This window comes from Pipistrellus hanaki (assembly GCF_964339955.1).
Source record: "Pipistrellus hanaki genome assembly, chromosome: 5".
In the NCBI taxonomy this organism is placed as follows: domain Eukaryota; kingdom Metazoa; phylum Chordata; class Mammalia; order Chiroptera; family Vespertilionidae; genus Pipistrellus; species Pipistrellus hanaki.
In genome coordinates, this window is record NC_140507.1 from 61906118 (window position 1) to 61927614 (window position 21497).

The window sequence follows — 21497 nt, forward strand, 5'->3', positions numbered from 1 at the left end:
AACGTTTACATCTTAATGGGATGTCTGCAGAGAGCTGGCAAAGGACCAGTGAGGGAAATGGGGTGCCATGAAGAAGGCAGAAGGACAAGAATGGTTGGCGGTGGCAGTGGTGGCAGGGAAGGAAGGGGTGGGAGCCCACACAGTCAGGAGGTACAAAGGGAGGAATGACAGAGGAAGGCCTGGGACTGCTGAATGTGAGTCCAAGCACAGCATAACCCTATCTTCACGTTGAACAGAATACCTTAAAATAATGGTTAGGCCCCGACTGGTGTCGTTCAGTGGTCAGTGTCAGCCTACACACGGAAGGGTCTGGGGCTCGATGCAGATCAAGGGAATGTACCTGCGATTCAGGTTTGATCCCTGGCCCCAGTCCAGGCACTTACGGAGGCTACCAATCAATGTGTCTTTCTCACATAGATGTCCATGTCTTCCCCACCCCGCCCCATTCTCCTCCTCTTCCTTTGCCCTCTCCCTCCCTCCCTTCCACTCTCTCTAAAAATCAGTGGAAAAAATATTCTCGGGTGTGGATTAACACTAACAAAAGTAATAATTTTAGAAGTTTTATAAAATCAAGTCAAAGGTCCAAAACAGTTTTGTGGCCGGAAGAAGGGAAAGGCTTATTAACAGAACAGTGGCGACTGGGCCACTGAAGTGGTTCCCGTTTCTTTGAGGGAGAACATTATAGCAGAACCGCATCTAACCCAATTCCCATGGGAACTGTTCGAGGCACACAAAACCCAAAGCTGTTTTTCCCAATTTTTGGACAGAATTTATCTACAAGTATATGTGTCTTTTAAAAAATGCAACTAATGTTAACCAATTAGGAGATGATTATTCATAGGATAAAAGTACGCCCCAAAGGTATCCTTTTTATAAGATTTACTACGGAATTATTCTAGTTGGCCTCTAATGCCTTCAAAAATCTGTTATTGTTAACCAAAAAAATAAAAGATCTATTCATCTCTCAAAAAACAGCTGAAACATGCGAAAACAGCATAAGTATAAAGCTGATATATGTATACGGATTTAGAGCAACATCCTTGAACTTGGTGAGTTGTTTACAGTTCCTTTAACACTAGTTCCCTCATAACGTTTAAATGTTACTGGGCTACGGAGTAAGGATCATAAAATCTGAAAATTTATTAGGGTCTTACAGGTATTACATGATAAATTTTCACTTTAAAGTGGAGAAACAGGGCTCCAGAGAGGATAAGGGAGTTATCCAAAGTCATAAATACCTCGTGGCCCAGCACAGTGGAACTGTTTGAACATTTCTCTAGTGTGGTTGAGTCTGTGCTCATACTTGTAAATAACCTGTGTGATCGGGGTTTTATTTGTGCAAGCTATCTTCCTTAGAAAAACACGACTTAGAGAAACACGGTTTTTCTAAGAACTACCTTAGGCAAACACAGCTGTGTGACCTGAGTGCTGTAGGACTTGGTGGCACAGCTAGTGTACTTTAACAGAAATCTGGGGATTTTTAATAAGGTTCAACTGTATTTATTGAGCATCTAACAGATAAACAGAGAGGGAGATACTGAAGATGAAAGGTTTGAAAGGGATAGGGAAGTAAAAATACTGTTGTCTTTTCAATAGAATAAAGCCATTTGGTGAAAAAGTGTAGGATAAAGCCAGCGAGTGAGTAGGTAACGGTTGTTATTTTGAAAGATATGACTCTTTTGCCTTTAGTGATAATTCATTCTTACAAATACAAACTACACACCATTGTTTTAGAGATGTTCAACTCAGCAAACATGAACTAATATGGAAATGACACAGGATGGGACAAGTCTACCAATGATGAAAATGGAAATTTGAGTAAACATTAGTCAAATGAAACCCTAAAATATACAAATTATTTACTTCATTGTAAGGCTGAAATTTGAGTATTTATCTCTTCCATCCCCCATCCCCCACCCCCAATTTTTTAAAATGTCAGAGATTTTATACTTAAGTTCCTCAACATCTATCACTCTGGTGGCTTTTCTTCAATTGTTCCAGTTAGAAAGGAGATCACTGATTTCGCTTCAAGCATTGACAGAAAGATCAGAGAACAGTTTTTTTCCTTAAGAATGTACTTGATATCAATTATCAACTATAGTCCATATTAGTTCCTTTTGTGCCCGCTAAATGAGCATAGTTTTTGTAAGAATCAGCAGCTAATACCTTCCTGCTGTTTTCACTGGCCTGTGTGGCAACAGAAATGAGAATTATTTAAGGCATTTCGCTGTGATGTGGGGTTGATGCTTTTAGAACCTGACCTCGCATTCCTCCCCCAGAAAAGGCAAGGCTGACAAGCCCAAGCGCCACGTCACTCAGCTTCCCTGGGCTTATCAGACCCTAAATTGCCCCCAGAGCCTGTCCCTTATCACAGGCAACTTATATTGGGACACTCATCCTCGCCTCCTGCGGGGCTGTCTGTGCTGGGGCCACGTCCTGCCTCGGGCCCTGCAGCCTCCACAGAGCCCGGTGACCCCTACCCCACAGAGCCCCGGATCTCCCCGCACCTCCACCTCTGAGAGGAGGATTCTCCGTGACGGCCAGGGGGCTGTGGGCTCCATCAGAACACCATCCCCCAGCCTCTCCGTCCTCACTCCTTGTGCCCCAGGAGAGACACAGCCAGCCTGTGTGCTCTGGACACTTTCCCAGGAGGATAGTGACTTGGTCAGCAGTTGCTCCCTCTTTCTCATGTGCATGGAGTGACTTCAACTAGAGGTCAGTGTTAGGTATGAAGACATAGAGCTACTACGAGGCGAATGCAGGCCTCATTCTAGGCGGGAGAGACCAGCCTCTCTAAGAGAGACTCGAGTCTTGTGCTCCTTTCACTTCTTCCTTGAATCCTCCCAGGGAGTTCACTGCACTCCGTACTGGCTCTGTCTAGAGTCAGCATGATGTACAAAAGGCTCAGAATGAATTAAAGAACAAAGGAATGGTCTTCTAAAAAGAAACCTATGTCATTTTGCAATATCTGTTAAACACACATCCCCAAAGCGGTCAATTCTGAGGGTAGCATTCTTGTGTATGTGGTATTCTGCAGAAAACCCAAGTCTACTGCTGCCCTCTCCCCCAACGTCATGGGGGATGTATTTCAATTCATAGTTATTTTTCTACTTACAGCCTCCCCTAAACCCAGTGTAAGTACATTCTCATTTGGCTTAGATTAACCTATTTGTATTGTGTAAATGACTGTCCTCAAGACTGTGATTTCCGTAAGAGGGGCCACAAGAACTTAGTGCCGAACCAAGGAAGTTGCTAGATACGGAGCCTCGCCACATGGACCTGGCTTCTGTGACGTAAAGGCCTAAATGGAAGCATGAGGAACAGAACAAGAGCAAGACCATTGAAGCACAAACCTAATCAAACTGTAGATGGAACTTGAATGAGTACACCCTGAACTGCAGCCCTTGTGGGAGTTGCATATTCTATCTATTTTATCAGTTCTCGGAATTAATATAGGAAATTGTCTCATACGTAAGATCCTGAGCTAACCCCAGTCAGAGAGGAATGTGTTGTGGGAGCACACAGCAGTTTATCCCCTGGTTATCGTCATTTGAAAATGTTTAAAATGCCCCGGCCCATAGGGGGCGCTGTGTTACGGACTGCCCCTCGGGCTGTGCCTGGCCGCACAGTCAGGTATAGAACCTGCAGCCAGTGAAAACAGCAGAACGAGCATCGGGGTTGTCACTGAGGCATCAGCCATGCTTGGTGCTGGGCGGGTGCTGAGGGAGCTGGCTCAGCCTGTGAGGATGCTGAAGTGTGTCAGTGCTGTGCTTATAAACAGCAGGACCAGAGCGGCTCCCGTGCAGAGGGTTCAGTAAGGCAGCTCTGCGTCCTGCAGCAGCCTCTGTGTCACACAGTAAGAAATGAAAGGGGCCGAAGCTGGTTGGCTCAGCGGTAGAGTGTTGGTCTGTGGACTGAAAGGTCCCAGGTTTGATTCCGGTCAAGGGCATATACGTTGGTTGCGGGCACATCCCCGGTAGGGGGTGTGCAAGAGGCAGGTGGTCCATGTTTCTTTCTCATCGACGTTTCTAGCTCTCTATCTCTCTCCCTTCCTCTCTGTAAAAAATCAATAAAAAAAAGAAATGAAAGGGAATATAGAAACCAGCAACATGTTTATTCTGAAAGCACTGATGTCTTCCAGTGTCACAATCCCAGGAGCTTCCCCAGACAGTGAGAAAGGCTCTGTTGTTATCGGTGTGAGCAGGGGATAAACTGCCAGACACTGCTCCAGAGGCAGATTGGGAATTTCCAATTTACATAGAAGTTGTTTTCCAGAAGGTCGCTTTCACATCCTTTATTTGGAGCTTGGGGAGGAGAAAGAGCGATATGCTGTAACAATGGCTTACTTGTCTTCAGTCTTTCCTTCTTTACTGAGCGCTTCGGAGAGAATGATGTCGCTCACACTATGGGGCCAACCAGGTTCTGCCCTTAGACAGGTGACTTGACCTCCTAATCTCCAGGGAATTTAAAACATGGGGATGGTCACGGCAGCCCTCTCCGAGCTGTGAATGAGTCGGCCCGGTGCCAGGAGCATGACGAGTGCTGAGCCCCACAGTGCCCCAGGCCCGGTGCTCACTGACCCTCAGTCACCCTGCAGCGAAGAGCCGAGTTCCAGGCCAGTACCACCACCTGCCAGGCGCCTTTTTCTCCTGCCACCCCATGCTGCTGGCCAGCACTGTCTCCAGAGGTGACTGAATTGGAACGTAAACTGCATCTGTCTGTCAAACCTGAAACATTGCCTCATTCGACAATCTGTAAAACTCTTGTAAAACCTGTGCCCAAACCATTGCGGGGGGGGGGGGGGGGTGTCCCCCGGGGGGTGGGTCCCCCTCTGGGGGAGCAGGGGCTTGATTGTCTGTTAATGTAGGAGAATACCCTGAGCTAGTGTTTGCATCTTCCTTCCCTGGGCTGCCAAGGTCCTCTCTCATGGTGGTCCCATTTCACCCTTAAAAAAAAAAAAAAATTTAAATTTGAAGCCAGGTATTCCTGAATATATTCTTAAATATGTAAATATCATAAATCTTGACTGATGATCCAGACCCTAAAGGCCCTATGGCTGCATAAGAGTTAAATCCTTAGGAGGCAAAGATGACCACAGACTTCTAAAAAAAAAAAATCATGTTGGAGGTCAGGGTTCTTTTTCACAATCTTCAAAAAAATGTTTTCCAATTACAGCTGGCATTCATATGATTTCAGGCGTACAGCGTAGTGGTTGGTCATTTATGTAACTTATGAGGCGCTCCCCGCTAAAAGTGTAGTGCGAGGTCAGGGTCTGTGATGGGGACATGTCTGGCGTAGGGAAAGGGGCCAGGGACAGACTGGTCTAACCTGGCTTAGGCAGGTAATGCTCCTGACCTGAGGCAAGTTACTTACTAGTAACATTCCTTTCCCATTTGTAAAGGGACTGTGACAGGTACATGACAAAAAAAAAAACAAAAAAAAAAACCAGACATCTCATTTCCTTAAGTATTTAAAACTTTACAATGGAAGGAGGGGTTGGAATAGGGCCTTTCTTTGTCCTTTTGAATTGGGGGGTGTGGTAGGGAGAGGGGGAAAAGCTGGGTGGGGTTTGATGGGAGTAGGTATGCCAAAAGGAAGACTTGAACTTTGACACTCAAAGTGTAGCTGCAACTAGTGCTGTCTAGAACTTTTCATCTAAATGTTCAACCTTTACCCAGTTTTTCCAAGAGGTTCAATTCAGTGTCATTTTATTTCATTTTCGGAGAAAAGGGTTGCTGAAAAAAAAAAAAAAAATGGGGAAACCAGAAAAGTGATTAATTTTTATAATAAATAACTTTTAAGTAATTTCCAAAGGCCACGGGTAATCTTCCCTTCCTGGTACCTCTCATTTCTTTTGCCCTTTTTATCTTGGTAAAATCGATTTTTATTTTAAAAAAACACGAAACAAAAACTTGCCTGGCTGATGTGGCTCAGTGGTTGAACATTGACCTATGAACTAGGAGGTCAAAGTTTGATTCCCAGTCAGGGCACATGCCCCGTTTGCTCGCTCCATCCCCAGTGTGGAGCATGCAAGAGGTAGCTGATCAACGATTTTTTCTCAGCATTGATGTTTCTCTCTCTCTTTCCCTCTTCCTTTCTCTCTTCTCAATGTGTGTGTATTTTTAAAACTCAATGAGGACTAAGAAAATGACTTAGAACTGGGCATTTCATCACCTCAGAATCCAGGTGTCAGATTCACTTAATTCAAATATTTTTTTAAATGATGATTTGCACAGAAATCAAGTGAGACCCTTGGAGATTCAAAAGAACTGTTTTGTTCTCCCTTCCCCCACCCCTCAAATTCCCTGAATATTGTCTTCCCCACCGAGTGCAAAACCGGGGAGAGTGGAACCCCAGCAGAGTTCCTCATTGCAGTGTACACCGGCAGCCGAAACACTAGAATGCCTACTCGTTTCTTGTGAAATGCTGCACTAATACTTTCTGGAACGGTCACTTATGACTAAAAGCAGCATCTCAGCAGCTTTGAGCCCACTTGGCTTCACAAACTGGTGGTTCCTTTTAATGCCGGCATGAGTAGGCTGGAGCCGGTACAGAACGTTAGAGCCGGCATGGTGGTGGTTTGGGCTTTGCTGCTCTGGCTTCTTTGAAGCCTGGCTTCTCCGGAGCCACTCCCTCACCCTGGGTAGGGGACCCATCACACCACACACGAGGGGTATGACGTGATGCGTGCAGCAGCCATGCCAGAGCCGCTGCACAGAGATGTGCTGATGTCAGGCCAAGCTTCAAGTCCCTCAAAATGCAGGCTGGCCCAGGGGAGGGGCGCTGTGGCTTTGAGGAGAAGGGGACCCACGCCCAGGCCAGGTGCACAGGGCAGGTGAATGCTGATGAAGAACATTCCAGGAATGGGATGCATTTAGCCACCGCTAGGAAATGAGAGGGTAAAGGCAGGGCAGCCGGAAAGGAGTGTTTGGGGATTCAGAATGAGAGCACTGCACGATGGATTTTAGAGCTGGCGGGTGGTTTTTATGAGTTCTATTCCTGGGCCAGTTCTAAACACAGGAGCAAGGAGCACATGTGCTAGACAGCCTAACCCCAACCACACAGACATCGGACTTCGGTGTCCTGGAGGATTCCGGCAGTGGCAGGGATGCTTGTAAAATGCTGAGCTGAGCGTACGTTCCACGGGGCCCACAGAGCTCTTTGGTGTTGGAACCTTGGAAGCTCTGCACATTATTAAGCCTGTGGAATCATCTTCTCTTTATAATTTTTAGTTCCCCAAAATGTGTAATCACCCAGGAATCACTTTACTGGGTGATTACAGAAGCGAAGAGCAAACAGAGGAAAGCAAATAGGACATTTTTTGCTGATGTTCCCACAGCTAAGGATGCTTAATAGCAAGTCTAAATCTTGTTTTATACCTTTACCAGCCACTTCAATATCTGATATTGCTTTGGGTGTATAAAAGCTTGATTTTTAAAGATGAAATACCTATGGATAGGGAAGATTTTGAGTTTGGGGGTTTTAGTGTGGCTCAATTGGTCCAGTGTACCAAAAGGTTGTGGATTTGATTCCTGGTGAGGGCACATTCCTGGGTAGGGGGCATGCAGGAGGCAGCTCTTACATGTTTCACTCTCACATCGATGTTTCTCTCTTCTTCTCCCTCTCCCTTCCTTTCTCTCCAAAGAAAGGGTTTAAAGTTGGGAACATAGCTTTTCCCCTATTGGTGGGATGAATATGGGGCCTGTTTTATCTGCTTGTTATAGTGCCACCTTCTGTTGAAGTTCGTTTTGACAGCCTGAAGTGTATGTATATACATATATATTTCAGTTAAAAGTAAAGCTTCTGAGTAAAATATAACTAACTGCTAACCTTAATTAAAAATTTTAATTCAAAAACGAAAATTCAATCTCTTCTTGATGGTGGAAAATACTTGGGGAATTAAAACTGCATTATAAAATTAATAATTTGTTATTCCTTATTAAACACCTACATTTAAAAAAAGATATTATTTGCATATGTTTTAGATATGGCACAAAATAGCTAATATTTTTTTAATCAATATTAAGGTTTGTATAAAAACTGGCATTTCAGATTACTAATATTTCAGGCATGGTAAGTTTTACACGTTTTTTAGGGAACAAATCCAGAAATTGCAGTGGATCTAACCTCTCAAATCAGCCTGTGGTATTCATCAAAGGCAGAGTTGACAGCATGGAGTAGGCAAAATGGACTAACCTAAGTCTGCCAAAAACAACTCGTATCAAGTGGGGGTTTTTTTCCTTTTCATTTTCTCATTCTGATAAAATTCTTATTCTGAACACTGGCTACAAATGAGAGCACGGAGACTCATGTCAAACGTTTTTCTTTAAATAACTTGGGTTCCATGAAAATGAAAAAAACACGGCTCTTGGAAGTCGGACGGAATCTCCATCATGATTTGTATAAACTGATCGGAGGAGTCATTGGGTGAAACTCAAATCAGACCCTGAGCTCGCAGGTCACACGGGGTTGCCTCCAGGCTGATCAATAACTGGGCCTCGCTCTCCGGGCGCAGCGTGGAGCCGGCGGCAGGGGAGCTGCCTGCTCACAGCCTGACCCCCCGCTGCACCCGAGGGCCCTTCCTTCTCCTCCCCTCTCAAGGTGTCACTTTTTAAAATTTTGTTTTATTTTATTTTTTTAATTGATTATGGTATCACATAATTGACCTCCTCCCCCATCCCCACCCCACACTATAGACTAGGGGTGTCGAACTCAATCAGAGAAGGGGCCAAAATCTAAAATCCAGCCTAAATCGCGGGCCGAATGGTTTACTGAACAGTCATAAACTGACAATGTCATAAACTGACAGCGGAGTGCAGTGATGACAGCGCGGTGCGGGCCACATTGCAAGGCCTGGCCGGCCGGATTTGGCCCTCGGGCCTTGTGTTTGACACATGTGCTATAGACGGATGCATTTGCTTCTCAGCATAACCGTGATGGCTGGTCTCATTTTTAGGTGCTTCTAAGTGTCCTAGTATATTAAGGTGTCCCTCTGTCTCTCTCCCCAGGGACCCTCTGAAGCTCCAGCAGCTGCAGAACCAGATCCGCCTGGAGCAGGAGGCCAGCCGGGCGGCCGGCTCCCCGCGCAGCGCGCCGCCCTCGCCGCCGCCGCCCGCCCTCCCCGCGCCCGCGGCCCGCGCGCCGCCCGCCGCCCCGGAGCCCATGAGCGCGCTGGCCCCGCGCGCCGCGCCCGCCATGCAGTCCTCCGGCTCCTTCAACTACGCGCGCCCCAAGCAGTTCATCGCCGCCCAGAACCTGGGCCCCGCGTCCGGCCAGGGCACGCCGGCCTCCAGCCCCAGCTCCTCCAGCCTCCCGTCGCCCCTGTCCCCCACCCCGAAGCCCTTCGGCCGCGCGCCCGCGCCCCCCTTCGCGCAGCCCTTCGGCCCCGACGCCGCCGAGGGCCCCTGGAGCCCGTCCTCGCCTTCGCCGCCGCCGCCGCCGCCGCCCCCGGCCTCCTTCAGCCCCGGCGCGGCCTTCCCGGGCCCCGACGTGTTCCCGCTGCCGCCGCCGCCGCCGCCGCTGCCCAGCGCGGCCCACGGAGGCGCCTCCCCCGCCGCCCGCTTCGGCCCCGGCCACTCGCCCGCCGCCTTCCTGAGCTCCATGCTGCCCTCGCAGCCGCCGCCCGTCGCCGTCAACGCCCTGGGCCTGCCCAAGGGCGTCACCCCCGCGTGAGTGACAGCTCCCCTCTCCCCTCCCACTGGGGGGGTTGCCTGGCCCCTTCCCCATGCACCCCTTCACCTGCAGCCCCAAGGGGTATACCACGGTGACCTTTTCACATACTTACCTGCTTCCGATGTTTAAATTCTCATCGCAGCTTTCCTGAGCTGTTCTTAACCTTACTAAGAGCAACACTTTCTTCTGCATTAGATAACAGGAGGTATTCTCAGGAGCTACCCACATCTAACAGTGTTTTTTGTTTTGTTTTGTTTTTTAATATATTTTATTGATTTTTTTTACAGAAAGGAAGGGAGAGGGATAGAGAGTTAGAAACATCGATAAGAGAGAAACATCAATCAGCTGACTCCTGCACACCTCCTACTGGGGATGTGCCCGCAACCAAGGTACATGTCCCTGACCGGAATCGAACCTGGGACCTTTCAGTCCACAGGCTGACGCTCTATCCACTGAGCCAAACCGGTTTCGGCTAAGCAGTGCTTTTAAATTTGATGGCCGTGGCATCAGCTACCACTTCCTGAGCCTAGCGCAGTTCACTTAGGTTCCCTCACTTGAAACACTTCTAAGATGTATGAAGGGTTCTAGTAGTTAAACAGCTTGCCAGGGTCACACAGCCACCACGTGGAGATGTGAAGTGCCTGTCTGACTCCACATCCATGCTCATACCACCAAACTATGTACAGTCAACATCAGTTCTTCTCAAATGGCTCCTATCGCCAGCAGTTTGGTTCTTGACGAAGTTGTTCCCCGGAAAAAATGTCTCGGTTATTGACCAAAACTTTGGTTTTCCACCTGACAACCCTTTCATGTTAATATACCTCAGCATGACAAAAAGCATCTCTCAGGCAACAAATAAAGGAGAGAATGCTTTTGTTGCTGGCAAAATCCACAATTAGCACCATTTTAAAACACAAAGAGGCCATCAAGAATGCTAATGTTGCTAAGGATGTGAAAGTGCTCGAAAAACAACAACCCCAGGCAGTTGTTTGGGTAGAAAAACTGTTGCTGATGGGATAAAGGAGAGCAGTTAGGCAGTGACAGTATTTCGAAGGCAGTGACATATGAAAAATCCCTTTAATGCTCACAGGGGGTAGTTCCATAAATTTAAGAAGTGTTTATTTAAGTATTAAACAGTACATGAGACATGCACTGTATATAAGAAAGGTTAAAACAGGGAATCATTTAGGAGTCTGGGACAGATTAATTCCATTTACATTATTTCTAACGGAGAAAAAGGATTTGGTTATTGAACAATTCGCTTCTCAAACAGCCTTCCAGAGTGAACTGAGTTTGAGAAACGAGGTTCCTCTACATCTTACTATTTCAGATCAATCTTACAATAGAGGTGGAGAGGCTTGGTGATTAGGTATATACAGTGTTTTTGAACTATTGAACAGAACTAGTTTACAGTGAGGTAGTGATTGATTGGAAGGGGTGCGTGTAGTTGTGTTTATGCTGGTGATGCAGATAAGGGAGGCCATGTGCAATCTATGGAAGAAATGCTGGTGCCTGGTCTGACCCCGGCCAGCAGTGCTCTCAGAGGAGTGACGGGGATCCTCAGTTTCTCTATCTGCATATCATCTCCGACCTGTCTTCCCTTTATGTCACAATGATGACATGCAGCCCTCCGGGACTTTTAAATAGAAAATCTATGCAGATAAACACGATGACATCTACGAGGGTACAGTAAAGCCTTCGAAGGAACATCGCACGCGGGTGTTTGGCGTGTCTTGTTGAAGAGTGTGTAACAGCTAGCACCCGCTCCTTTTCCTGAAGAGTTCAGAAATAAGTACGTGCAGGCAGAGAGCAAGCCAGTTCCCATCCCTCAACGCCTCCTGTTGAATCGCTACACCAGAGGCTGCCAGAATCCCAATATTGTTCTGAGAGAAAAGAAGGAAACGCTACGAAAGGACATAAAGGAGGAGACCTTGGCGTGCAGGCTGTTCTCATCTGTGCGGAAGAGTGTTCCTTTCTGGGCTGTTCGAACGCGGCCTCAGAAAGAGCAGTGCTGGGTTTGATTTGGACGCGGGCGTGTCAAAGCGCTCTGCTTAGCAGTGTCTTGTTTTGTCAGGCACCTTCTAAATGCTGATTGCATGGATACAAAATCTGGCTTCTCCTCAAATCTTTATTGGAGAAAGTTCAGTCGAGTTAATACATAAGTAAGTGACATAAAGGAGAGGTCTGTGTAGTAATGATGTGATAATGGGCTTCGGCTGAAAGTTGAGTCGGTCGGATTGCCCCGAGAAAACCTTTCTCTCTCTCCCCTGCTTCTCTGAGCTAGGAAATGAAGTTTTATCTTGATGCAAAGACACTGTTAGCTTCAAAAAGTGGGTGTTTGTTGCATGACACTTTATCCTCTCTTGTAAGACGAAATGGTACCAAAATCTTGCTTCCTAGGAAGATAACTACTATATAAAGAATTTACTACTCCACGTGTAGGACTTTGATCAAAGAGCAGTCCATCAAAGGCAGTGGGTGGTCGTGCCTTTTATCTTCCTAAGTAGGAACAGTGGTTTTATTCTGATCTTGGACTTTGCAATTATCTGAAGAAGATAAAAACCTTAAGAGGTTTTTAAGATCTTACCTCAAGTAATAGAAGCACTTGCTTCTTATTAGCATGTATTGCAGTGACTCATTTTATGGAGTAAAAATATTTTATACTTGCCTCCACAAGACTCCAGTAGCTCCTGCCTTTTCTTTTAAGTGAATGGAAAAGCCAGGCTGGTTTTGTGGCTGAACAAAACTATCCCCAGAGATGGTTAGGTGCTAGGACACTGAAGGTGAGTGGCAATGCCATCAGCAGACATTTAGCTCTGTGCCAGCCCAACAAGCCATCGTTGTGTAGCTAGCCTCTATCTTCTAGAAATGTTCCTGTTGCTAAGTCACACACTTGAATTCTTTCTTTGGGTTTGACACATATAACTTGTAGGACATTTTTTTCTCTGGCATAAAGTGAGGAACATTTTTTTCCCCCTCGCTTGCATTCTGAGTGAAAAACAAAAAGGTAGCTTTTTATTCATTACCAGAGGCTCAGTGCACAGGTAAGGTCCCTAGGCTTGGCTGATGATTAGGGCCAATCTGTGGGGCGCCCGCAGGTGTCTGGGGTGGCCACTGGCACCCACTTTGGCTTGCCTGGCACCACCCGTTTACTAGCCCCGGGCCTGCGGGCTGGGGACAGCTCCTGCATTGAGTGTCTGCCCCCTAGAGGTCAGTGCTTGTCATAGTGACTGGTCATTCCGCCGTTTGGTCGATTTGCATATTGGGCTCTTATTATATAAGATAATAAGCCACATAACTTGCAAAAGACTTTCAGGGCTGCCACAACTAACTGGCGTCCTTGATCTTGGAGGAACTGCCAAACCCTTGAGAGATGAATCTTTTCAATTACTTGCATTCATATGTCATTGGTTACTCGTGGTCACTGTGACAGCAAATTCAGTGTCCCTTGTGAGTGTTATTTCTCTAATTCAGGAGTGGGGAACCCTTTTCCTGTCAAGGACCACACATTTGTACGTGTGGGCCATACCGAATTATCAGCTTAAAAATTAGCCTACTATATCTGGTCAAACATTTAATCAACTCACCCCTAATGCCTTGGCAGGGCCAGACCAAATGATTTCTCAGGCCTTACGTGGCCCTCGGGCCAGACATTGCCCACCCCTGCGTCTAACTGTACGGTTCTGGCGTATGTGTCAAGTTGTAGTAAACAGATGGATGACACATCTCAGTGAAGTAGGAAAACACTAGGGGTTTTTTTGGCCTGCCTTGTTTTACCAACATTTTTCTAAATTTCAGATACCTGTTTTCTGACTCTAGTGCATACCAGCCGTTGTAATCTGTCTGCATGTTTACCATTGTCCGACTTGTTAGAGAATAGGTTGGTTATTTACTAACTTTCTAAATGGCCTGTGGAGATAAGGTTCTATTTCTCCAATGTCTGGGTCGCAGAGGTCGAGGCCGGGCGCCCGGGCCACGGGTGCCTGCGATAAACCCCGTCAGGAAGACAAACGGGAGTGAGCAGCCTCGAAGCAGCAGCGTTCGGGTGCTGGTTGATTGCAGTTTAGGGGACCCTGGTGCCTTTCTTCAGGGGTTTAGGCTGCCGCATTCCTTCCCGAAGGTTCCCGGGGTCCCCAGCAGAGGAAATACTGCCCTCCTCAGAGCTGTGGTCACAGGCGACGTTAAGGTGACTAGATCTCAGATGGAGGCAGCGAGGAGAACATGCCTTAGAAAGAACCGTGTGCACTTTTATAGAAGGAATGTCTTCCACTCCCCTCACCGTTGCTGACAGGCTTACGGCTTCCATTGCTGGAACCCCGTTCTTCTACGCAACCCAGTCCATCGGCCCTGCGAGCCGGTTGAACCCCGAGGACTTGGGAGTGGCCCCAGGAGGCAGTGCCGCAGCCTGTCTGTGCTGGTCTCTGAGCAGCTGGGCCACCCTCGAGGGGAGCCGCACCAGTACTGACTGGCACTGTGATTTTTGCCCACCTTGGCATTCCTGGCATCTGTTCTCATAGAGGGGTGCCCCGTAGACAAAGTGCTGCACCATTGCAGTCTTCGTTGCCTCTCTTCTAGAAGTAGAGCTTTGGTTTGAAACAGCGCCCATGTTTGTCAAGAGTAACAGCAGGTCTCAGTAAGAGCTTCAAACTACGGCCTGCGGGCCACATGCAGCCCCCAGGGGAGTCTGATCCTGCCCGCCAGGTTTTTTGGGCAGTGAGCGCAGCCGAGGTGTTACAGTAGGGATTAGTAGTTCATATAGTCCGGCCCTCCAGCTCTCTGAGGGACCGTGATCTGGCCCCCACTTTAAAAAGTTTGAGGACCCCTGCTTTATACAGATGTATTGAGAGCTTTCATTCTGCAGGCACTCAGCCCTTTATAGACATGATCTCATTGTCCCTCCCCTCCTCACCCCCTATTTATAAGAAACAGGTACGTGGTGGGAACACTGTCCTTATTCAAGGTGACAGGCGCCGAAGAGGTACAGGGATTTCCCAGGATGCTAGAATAAGCTTAAGCAAGGAGGATAGTCATTAGATCTAATGACTTGCCCAGTTTCTTTCTAAAACATCTGATGTGTTATTTCTTAAGAAAAACTGCTACACACCCAACAAAGCGAAATCGCCTAAGCCTTAAGGGAAAGTTCATAAACAGATGCAGATGCACTTCGGTTTCCCAGTCAAGACAGTGGTTGGATGGTCACTGGTAGAAAAGACAAAAGCTGCACTGGACTCTGCGGACATGACCCAGGGTGCCTGTCCTGCAGGAGCCTGCTGGGCGGGGCCTTGTCAATCTCCTTTAGAGGCGGAGGCTGAGAGGGTTGGGGGCTGCCCCAGGGCCTTGTCTTTGAGTTCTTTGGGGTCCTATGTCATAGCCTCTATAGCGTAGAGGAATCTACACAAAGTTGCAACCAACTCTGGGCAAGTATGTCCCAGCAGATTTTGCAGGAGCGGTCTCGGGGTCTGCTGTGACTGGTGACAATTCTGTTAAAATGTCTGCTCAGAATGAGACCTGCTCCGTCCTGGATGGCTCTATATGGAGTTGTGTGGGGTTAATAAACAGGTGTAGCACACACAGGTGTGTGTTTATTCTTTAGAGAACCCAAAAGAGGGTGTGAAGAGAAGCTAATATGAGTATAAGTTGATCTCTTTTCCTTAAGCATGAGCTTCAAGTGTTCACTATACTCTAATCACTTTGGCTTTAGATATACAAAAACTCAGCTTGAGTATTCTGGGCTCTCTCTTATTTTTTTTATTTTTATTTTTTAATATATTTTATTGATTTTTTTTTTACAGAGAGGAAGGGAGAAGGATAAGAGAGCTAGAAACATCCATGAGAGAGAAACATCGACCAGCTGCCTCTTGCACACCCCCTACTGGGGATGTGCCCGGCAACCAATGTACATGCCCTTGACCGGAGTCGAACCTGGGACCTTTCAGTCCGCAGACCTGCGCTCTATCCACTGAGCCAAACCGGTTTCGGCTGGGCTCTCTTTTAAAAATATGGAATGCTTCACAAATTTGCATGTCATCCTTGAGCAGGGGCCATGCAAATCCCTGTATCATTCCAATTTAAGTATATGTGCTGCCTAAGCGAGCACCATTTTGGGCTCTTTTATATAGTACTGACATATTACTTTCTTAAACGCGAGGGATAATGAAATGCCAACACGTTAAGGATTTTGCTCACTCTGGACCCTTGTGGAATTTCATTACCATCGGATAACCACTGACTATGGGAGAACTCTAGTTAAAACTTCTCTCCAGCTGCTAGACAGGTTCACGACCTCTTGAATCAGTGTTGTGCCCTGGAGATTTGAGTTCCTGAAATACACTGACCGGGTTGACCTAGACTAGTAATATCAAGGGAGGATGCTCTTGAGATTATTCAGTAGCCAAGGTGCGGGGGGCGAGGGGGTGTCTTCTGGGATTTGGCGGTGGCTGAATCTGGAAGATATGACCTCCCAGATGCTTGCATGCATGCCCGAGAGGGTTCTGCCCCACCCCCGCCACATGGGTACACATGGGTATTATTTTTAAACGGTAAGTGGCTTGCTGTTGAAGCCAGAGTAAATAGCGCTGCTTTCTGCACGGTGGGGCGGAGTGTGTGAACGACTGGAGGCTGTGTGTGGGGGGCTTGGATGGACCGTTTAGTGGTTGAGGTTTGCTTCTGGGTAAGCGTTTTGTGAAGGGAGCTGCTTTGGGCAATGGTTTTATTTTTTTTTTTTTTTTTAATATATATTTTATTGATTTTTCACAGAGATGAAGAGAGAGGGATAGAGAGTTAGAAACATCGGAGAGAGAGAGACATCGATCAGCTGCCTCCTGCACACCCCCTACTGGGGATGTGCCATGCCCTTGCCCGGAATCGAACCCGGGACCTTTCAGCCCACAGGCCGACGCTCTATCCACTGAGCCAAACCGGTCTGGCTGGGCAATGGTTTTCTTGGAATAAGCACTCTTTATTTCCTGATGAGTGGCTGCTCTTCGTTTATCTAAAGCAGAGGCCATCTGGGGGAACAAACCACAGCCATTTCGCCTTGAACTCCAACACAGAGTTAGCTTTATAGGATAACAACTTATTTACCAAAACTTTGCCTCAAAGACTTGTAACTACTTCTCTTTCCTGGTGCCTCCCCCCTTCCAAATACTCCATTTTGGTTCTTAACCCAAACTTTATATACTAACCCCTAAACTCTGTACTCAGTTTCTAACACAGTTTCTAAGTATTTCCTGAATTACATCAGTCCAAATGAGATACTCTCTGGGCGGGAAAGGTTCCATATTAAAACCAGTGTGAGAAATACTGTAACCTGTGCCTGTACCTTTCCCCAAGGCTCACAACGCCGTCATCCCTGCTAGGCTCATTCTGGCAAGGACCTTGGGGCTGCCCAGCCCTCCCGTAGCTCCTCACACAGATGGCACCTTCCTGTCACCTGCGCCTCAGCTGTAGTGTCAGCTGCTCAGAACTGGGATTAACCACATGTCTAGTCATCTCCTCACACTCCTGTCCAGTGCTGACCACCTGCTGATATGTCCTTCCTTCCATCCTCCCTTCCCCTACTTCCTCCTCCTCCTTTCTCTTTCTCTTCCTCTCTCCCCCCACTTCTCTCCACTATAGAAGTTTTGTGAGTATAGTCACTTAAGTGTTGTTCAGCATTATATTTCCTAGAGCAGAGCTGAACACTGAAAAGGCCAACAGTAAAGGTTATTTTCACATTTTTGGAAACAGAAGCCCAGGGTTCATGGCATCTTTTTTTTTTTTTTTTTTTTTTTTTTTTTTTTTTTTTTACCTTCTTTCCCTCTTTCATTCGTTTCCCTCAGCCAATCTCATCTTTGGGGTTCATTTCCACGCTAGCTAGTTTCTGTAAGCTATACATCACCTCATGTAATTTCCCCAATAATGCTATGAGATTCGTGCATTTAAAAATCTCCCAATTGCTTCATTCATTTCAGTGTTAATTTCAATCAAGAAAATGCGTGTGCTTTAGATTTCTGTAAGTAAGGGAAAATAATGTCTTTAAAAATAGGGGAACAGGGATGAAGTAAATGCCCTTCGAATGCTGGTGACCTTCCTATGCTTAGGGAATTGGCTTGTTAAAGAAATACAGAACCACCGGGGTGTTTGTATTTGGATCAAAGAGTAGCTTTAATTGTATGTGAAGTTACAAAACACCGAGTGGCAGGAACTCGTGCCAAAGTGAATGTCCCCTGCGTGTACCATCCTCGGGCGGTGGTCCTTAGGCGCTGAGGTCCCCTGAGAGGCAAGCGCACTGAGAGACGCCTTTGAAGTGACAGGACTTGTTCCGTAGTAGACAGACAGGTGCTTACTTGTCCCAGAGAACTGCAGATGTCTTTTTAAACACAGTTCCCTGCCTCTCTAGTTCAGGGCTCTGTCCTGTCCTTTTGCCCCTTCCATGCTCATCTGTGCAGAGAACAGCTCTCGGCATGTCTGCCTGCAGACGCACGGGCAAGCCTCCGTCATCGAGGCTGCTCCCCGTCACACGGTTGTGCAACTGGTTGATGGTGTCAGGCGCAAATGAATAATGGGAACGTGTGTGTTCCCAATAAAGCTGGTGCTCAATGAGCTCCCTGTCTTTAGGACCAGCTTTCAGGTGCCCTCAGAACCTAGCTCTTCTAGTTCTCAGATGCAAGGTTGTAGTCAAGAGCAACAAAGAACTTTATTTCCAAAACCGTGTGATGTTTTTACTTGTTCTGAACTGGACTTGTTACGTGTGGTTCGATGTCCCTCGGCTCTGGCCCAAATGTTCCCATTATTGGGAACACAGGGAGAGGATCGAATTGGAGATGGAGGCACAGTGCATCCATGCCCTCACTCCACCCATGTGCTTTGGAGGCCTGCTCTTTGACAGGCACTGTGATTAGCAAAGGAGGCATGGTGGGAGAGCGCACCAGGACATGCGATGCTCGCGTGTGGTAAGGGTTATGATGGAAACAAGGGTTATGATGGTGCAGTAGTTAAGGGGGTCGACTTTGGGCCCTCCTTTCCGAGGAGACGTCAGGCTGGTGACATTGCCCCGAGGAAAGGGTGAGGGAGAGAAGGCTCTGGGCTTAGGAAAGTTGGCAGACTCTGTGCATTTTTGTTAAAGCATTTTTTTGCAAATCATAATTCCTGAGGCCCTTGCTATTAATATGCCCCAAATCCATTGCCCAGCTCCTTAAAAATCAAGACCCATTCCCAGGGAGCAATTTAAAGTTTGACTAACCACTTTGATATTAACTAACACAGGATATCACAATATTTTATTTCTTTGTTTTGTTTTGTTTTTAAACCAATGTCTAACATCATCCTATTTGAACTTCGGGGGCAAATGCCTAGAAAGGAAGGACCTGGAAAAGCTAGCAGAATTTTTCCATTATAGCTAACGGAAGACCCAACGACCAGGTTAAATGCACAAGGTTTATTGTTAAACATGACAAGTGGGGGCAGGCAGGTCCGCGGGAGGTTAACACAGTGTCCCCCAAACGATCGGGGACACAGGCTTTTCTTCCGAAGCTGTCATCATCGGCATGCCCTGGGCTCTCCCCTCGTGGTCACCAAGTGGATGCAGCAGGTTGGAGCACTTCTCTTTGGACACAGTGATAGAAGAGGAACATTTCCTCCTATGTGTTTTTTTACTGTTGTTGTTTGTTTTTTAGAGATGGGGAGTTTTTAGCTGGGGCACCGCACCCTCTCGCTCCCACCTCTATTCCCCGATCTCATGGGCTAGGCCTCTTCTACAGACCTCTGGCTCACTGCTGTCCTGAGGACTGAGACCAATCCAACTGACTGACATTAACCTCCCCTGGGTTTGGAGAGGGGTGGGGATCACCTTTCCCAAGCACACTGAAGGGCAAACACCCAACAAAATCAGAGGGAGCTCTGCAAGAAAGCAGGGGGGAGCGGACAGGAGGAGAGAATGGCTGTTGGGAAGACCAGGTGCAGGACCTCAGGAGGCGGTGGTACAGGTATGCCATTTCTCCTTAATCTTTACCCTCAGCCTTGTGAGGGAAAGGAGGAGAAATAGGAAGGAAATTGCTTAAGGCACCAATAGAAGTGGACTCCACACGCACAAGCACCCAGCACCAAGGCCCCGGCTCCCGTCATTCATCTCGGAGAGAAAGGCTCTGGTTGCCACCTACCCTGAGAGGAGGTTTAGGAGGCTTGGGATGCACCTTGCAGAGCGGGACCTGCAGGCCTTCCAGGTCCTCTGGTATAGAACATCCTCCCTAATCAAGGTAGGATAGACAGGAAGGTAACAAACTTAGTATCTGTTAGAGTGGGCTCAGTACTGTTATTGAATACATTCATTTCAGAGAATTGGAAGCTCTGAATTAATGAAAGTATGAAAGAAAAATATGTTCTCTTTCATATCATCTCAACAGTCAGATATGGTAAATATTTTTATTCCCGCTCATAAGAAACATTAAGAAACTGGCTCAAAATCACAAACTTAATACAAGACAAATCCAGGTTTTAAGCCTAGGTCTGATTACAAATCACATCCTATTTCCCTTTACATGGCTACCTCCTTAGAGCTAGAACACGCCTTTGCTATCCTTGGCATTTATCTAACCACTGAGACACACTCCCCTAAGGTGTCTGAACTTCCTCTGAAAACGGGTTCTAATTAGTGTTACCTGGACACGGAATCCAGCTTTCATGGTTCTTTCCAAAACTAGTTGGAATAGTTGTAGTGTTAAAGGAATGGGAAGAAACATGCTGACACATGTACCCTTTCTTTGCTGGACTTGAATGTTGAACTTGGATTGATATGGCTTGTGCTTCTGCCCTGCAGGGGATTTCCAAAGAAGGCCAGCAGAACTGCTCGAATAGCCTCTGATGAGGAGATCCAGGGCACCAAGGACGCTGTCATTCAAGACCTGGAACGAAAACTGCGCTTCAAGGAGGACCTCCTGAACAACGGCCAGCCGGTATGGAGGCACGGGGGTCTGGGCTTCGGACACGCGCTCCCCACATCAGAGAGCCCTTCCCTGAGACTTAGGTTCCTAAGATTTGTCCACAAACTTGATTTTATTGCCTTTGGATCTCTACATTCCTCTGAGTATGAAAACTTAAATCCGGGCAAAAGGAGACAGTGAAATGGCTTCCTTCTGTTATTCCACATGTGTCAAACACAAGGCCCGCGGGCCAAATCCAGCCCGCCAGGCCTTGCAATGTGGCCCACACCGCGCTGTCATCACTGCACTCCGCTGTCAGTTTATGACATTGTCAGTTTATGACTGTTCAGTAAACCATTCGGCCTGCGATTTAGGCTGGATTTTAGATTTTGGCCCCTTCTCTGATTGAGTTCGACACCCCTACAGTATAAACTATTATTGGAGTCAGGATCACAAGTTGGAGATAAAGGGAGAAGGGCTGATTGTAAGGTCTAGGGTAGAATAAATGCAGACTGTGATGTTAAAAGAAAAGGGAACAGACCCCTGGGAGGGGGCAGGGGTGGAGAGGGAGGGAAAAGGTGTGCTTTGGAGCAATCTGTATCTACCCCAAAGCAGCAAATTGGAATTCAAATACCAAAAGGAGAATTGGGATTCTATGACATGTACTGATGCTACACACAAAAAATACCTTTACTGAGGAAATCATGGTCCAGTTCTATTCCACTACAGTCTCTATTGATTCAGTAATCCGAAAGAGTAAGGCTGTTTCAGTCTTGTTCTGGTTTGTCAGAGCAAGACAGCTAGACTCAAGGAAAAAAAAAAATTATGTTTGAAGGCTGCAAAATTGTAAAGATTTCTCCATTGGACTTAAATGTTTCCTCATCAGTTGTTTGTTTTTTATGTTTTTTTACTGACCTTATCACATCA

General features: G+C 47.0%; 2 protein-coding genes across 4 annotated transcripts in view; one reads left to right on the plus strand and one right to left on the minus strand.

The window, feature by feature from the left end:
- Positions 1–21497, plus strand: part of PALLD (palladin, cytoskeletal associated protein) — a 386711-nt gene that overhangs the window by 334944 nt on the left and 30270 nt on the right. For all 3 annotated transcript variants that reach the window (XM_084883726.1, XM_084883727.1, XM_084883728.1), the window contains 2 exons: positions 9009–9668; positions 20468–20603. In XM_084883726.1, the coding sequence (XP_084739852.1) occupies positions 9009–9668; positions 20468–20603 (796 nt within the window). The remainder of the gene's footprint in view (positions 1–9008; positions 9669–20467; positions 20604–21497) is intronic.
- The window catches only part of CBR4 (carbonyl reductase 4), a 92608-nt gene that overhangs the window by 8017 nt on the left and 63094 nt on the right, over positions 1–21497 (minus strand). The window lies entirely within an intron of this gene.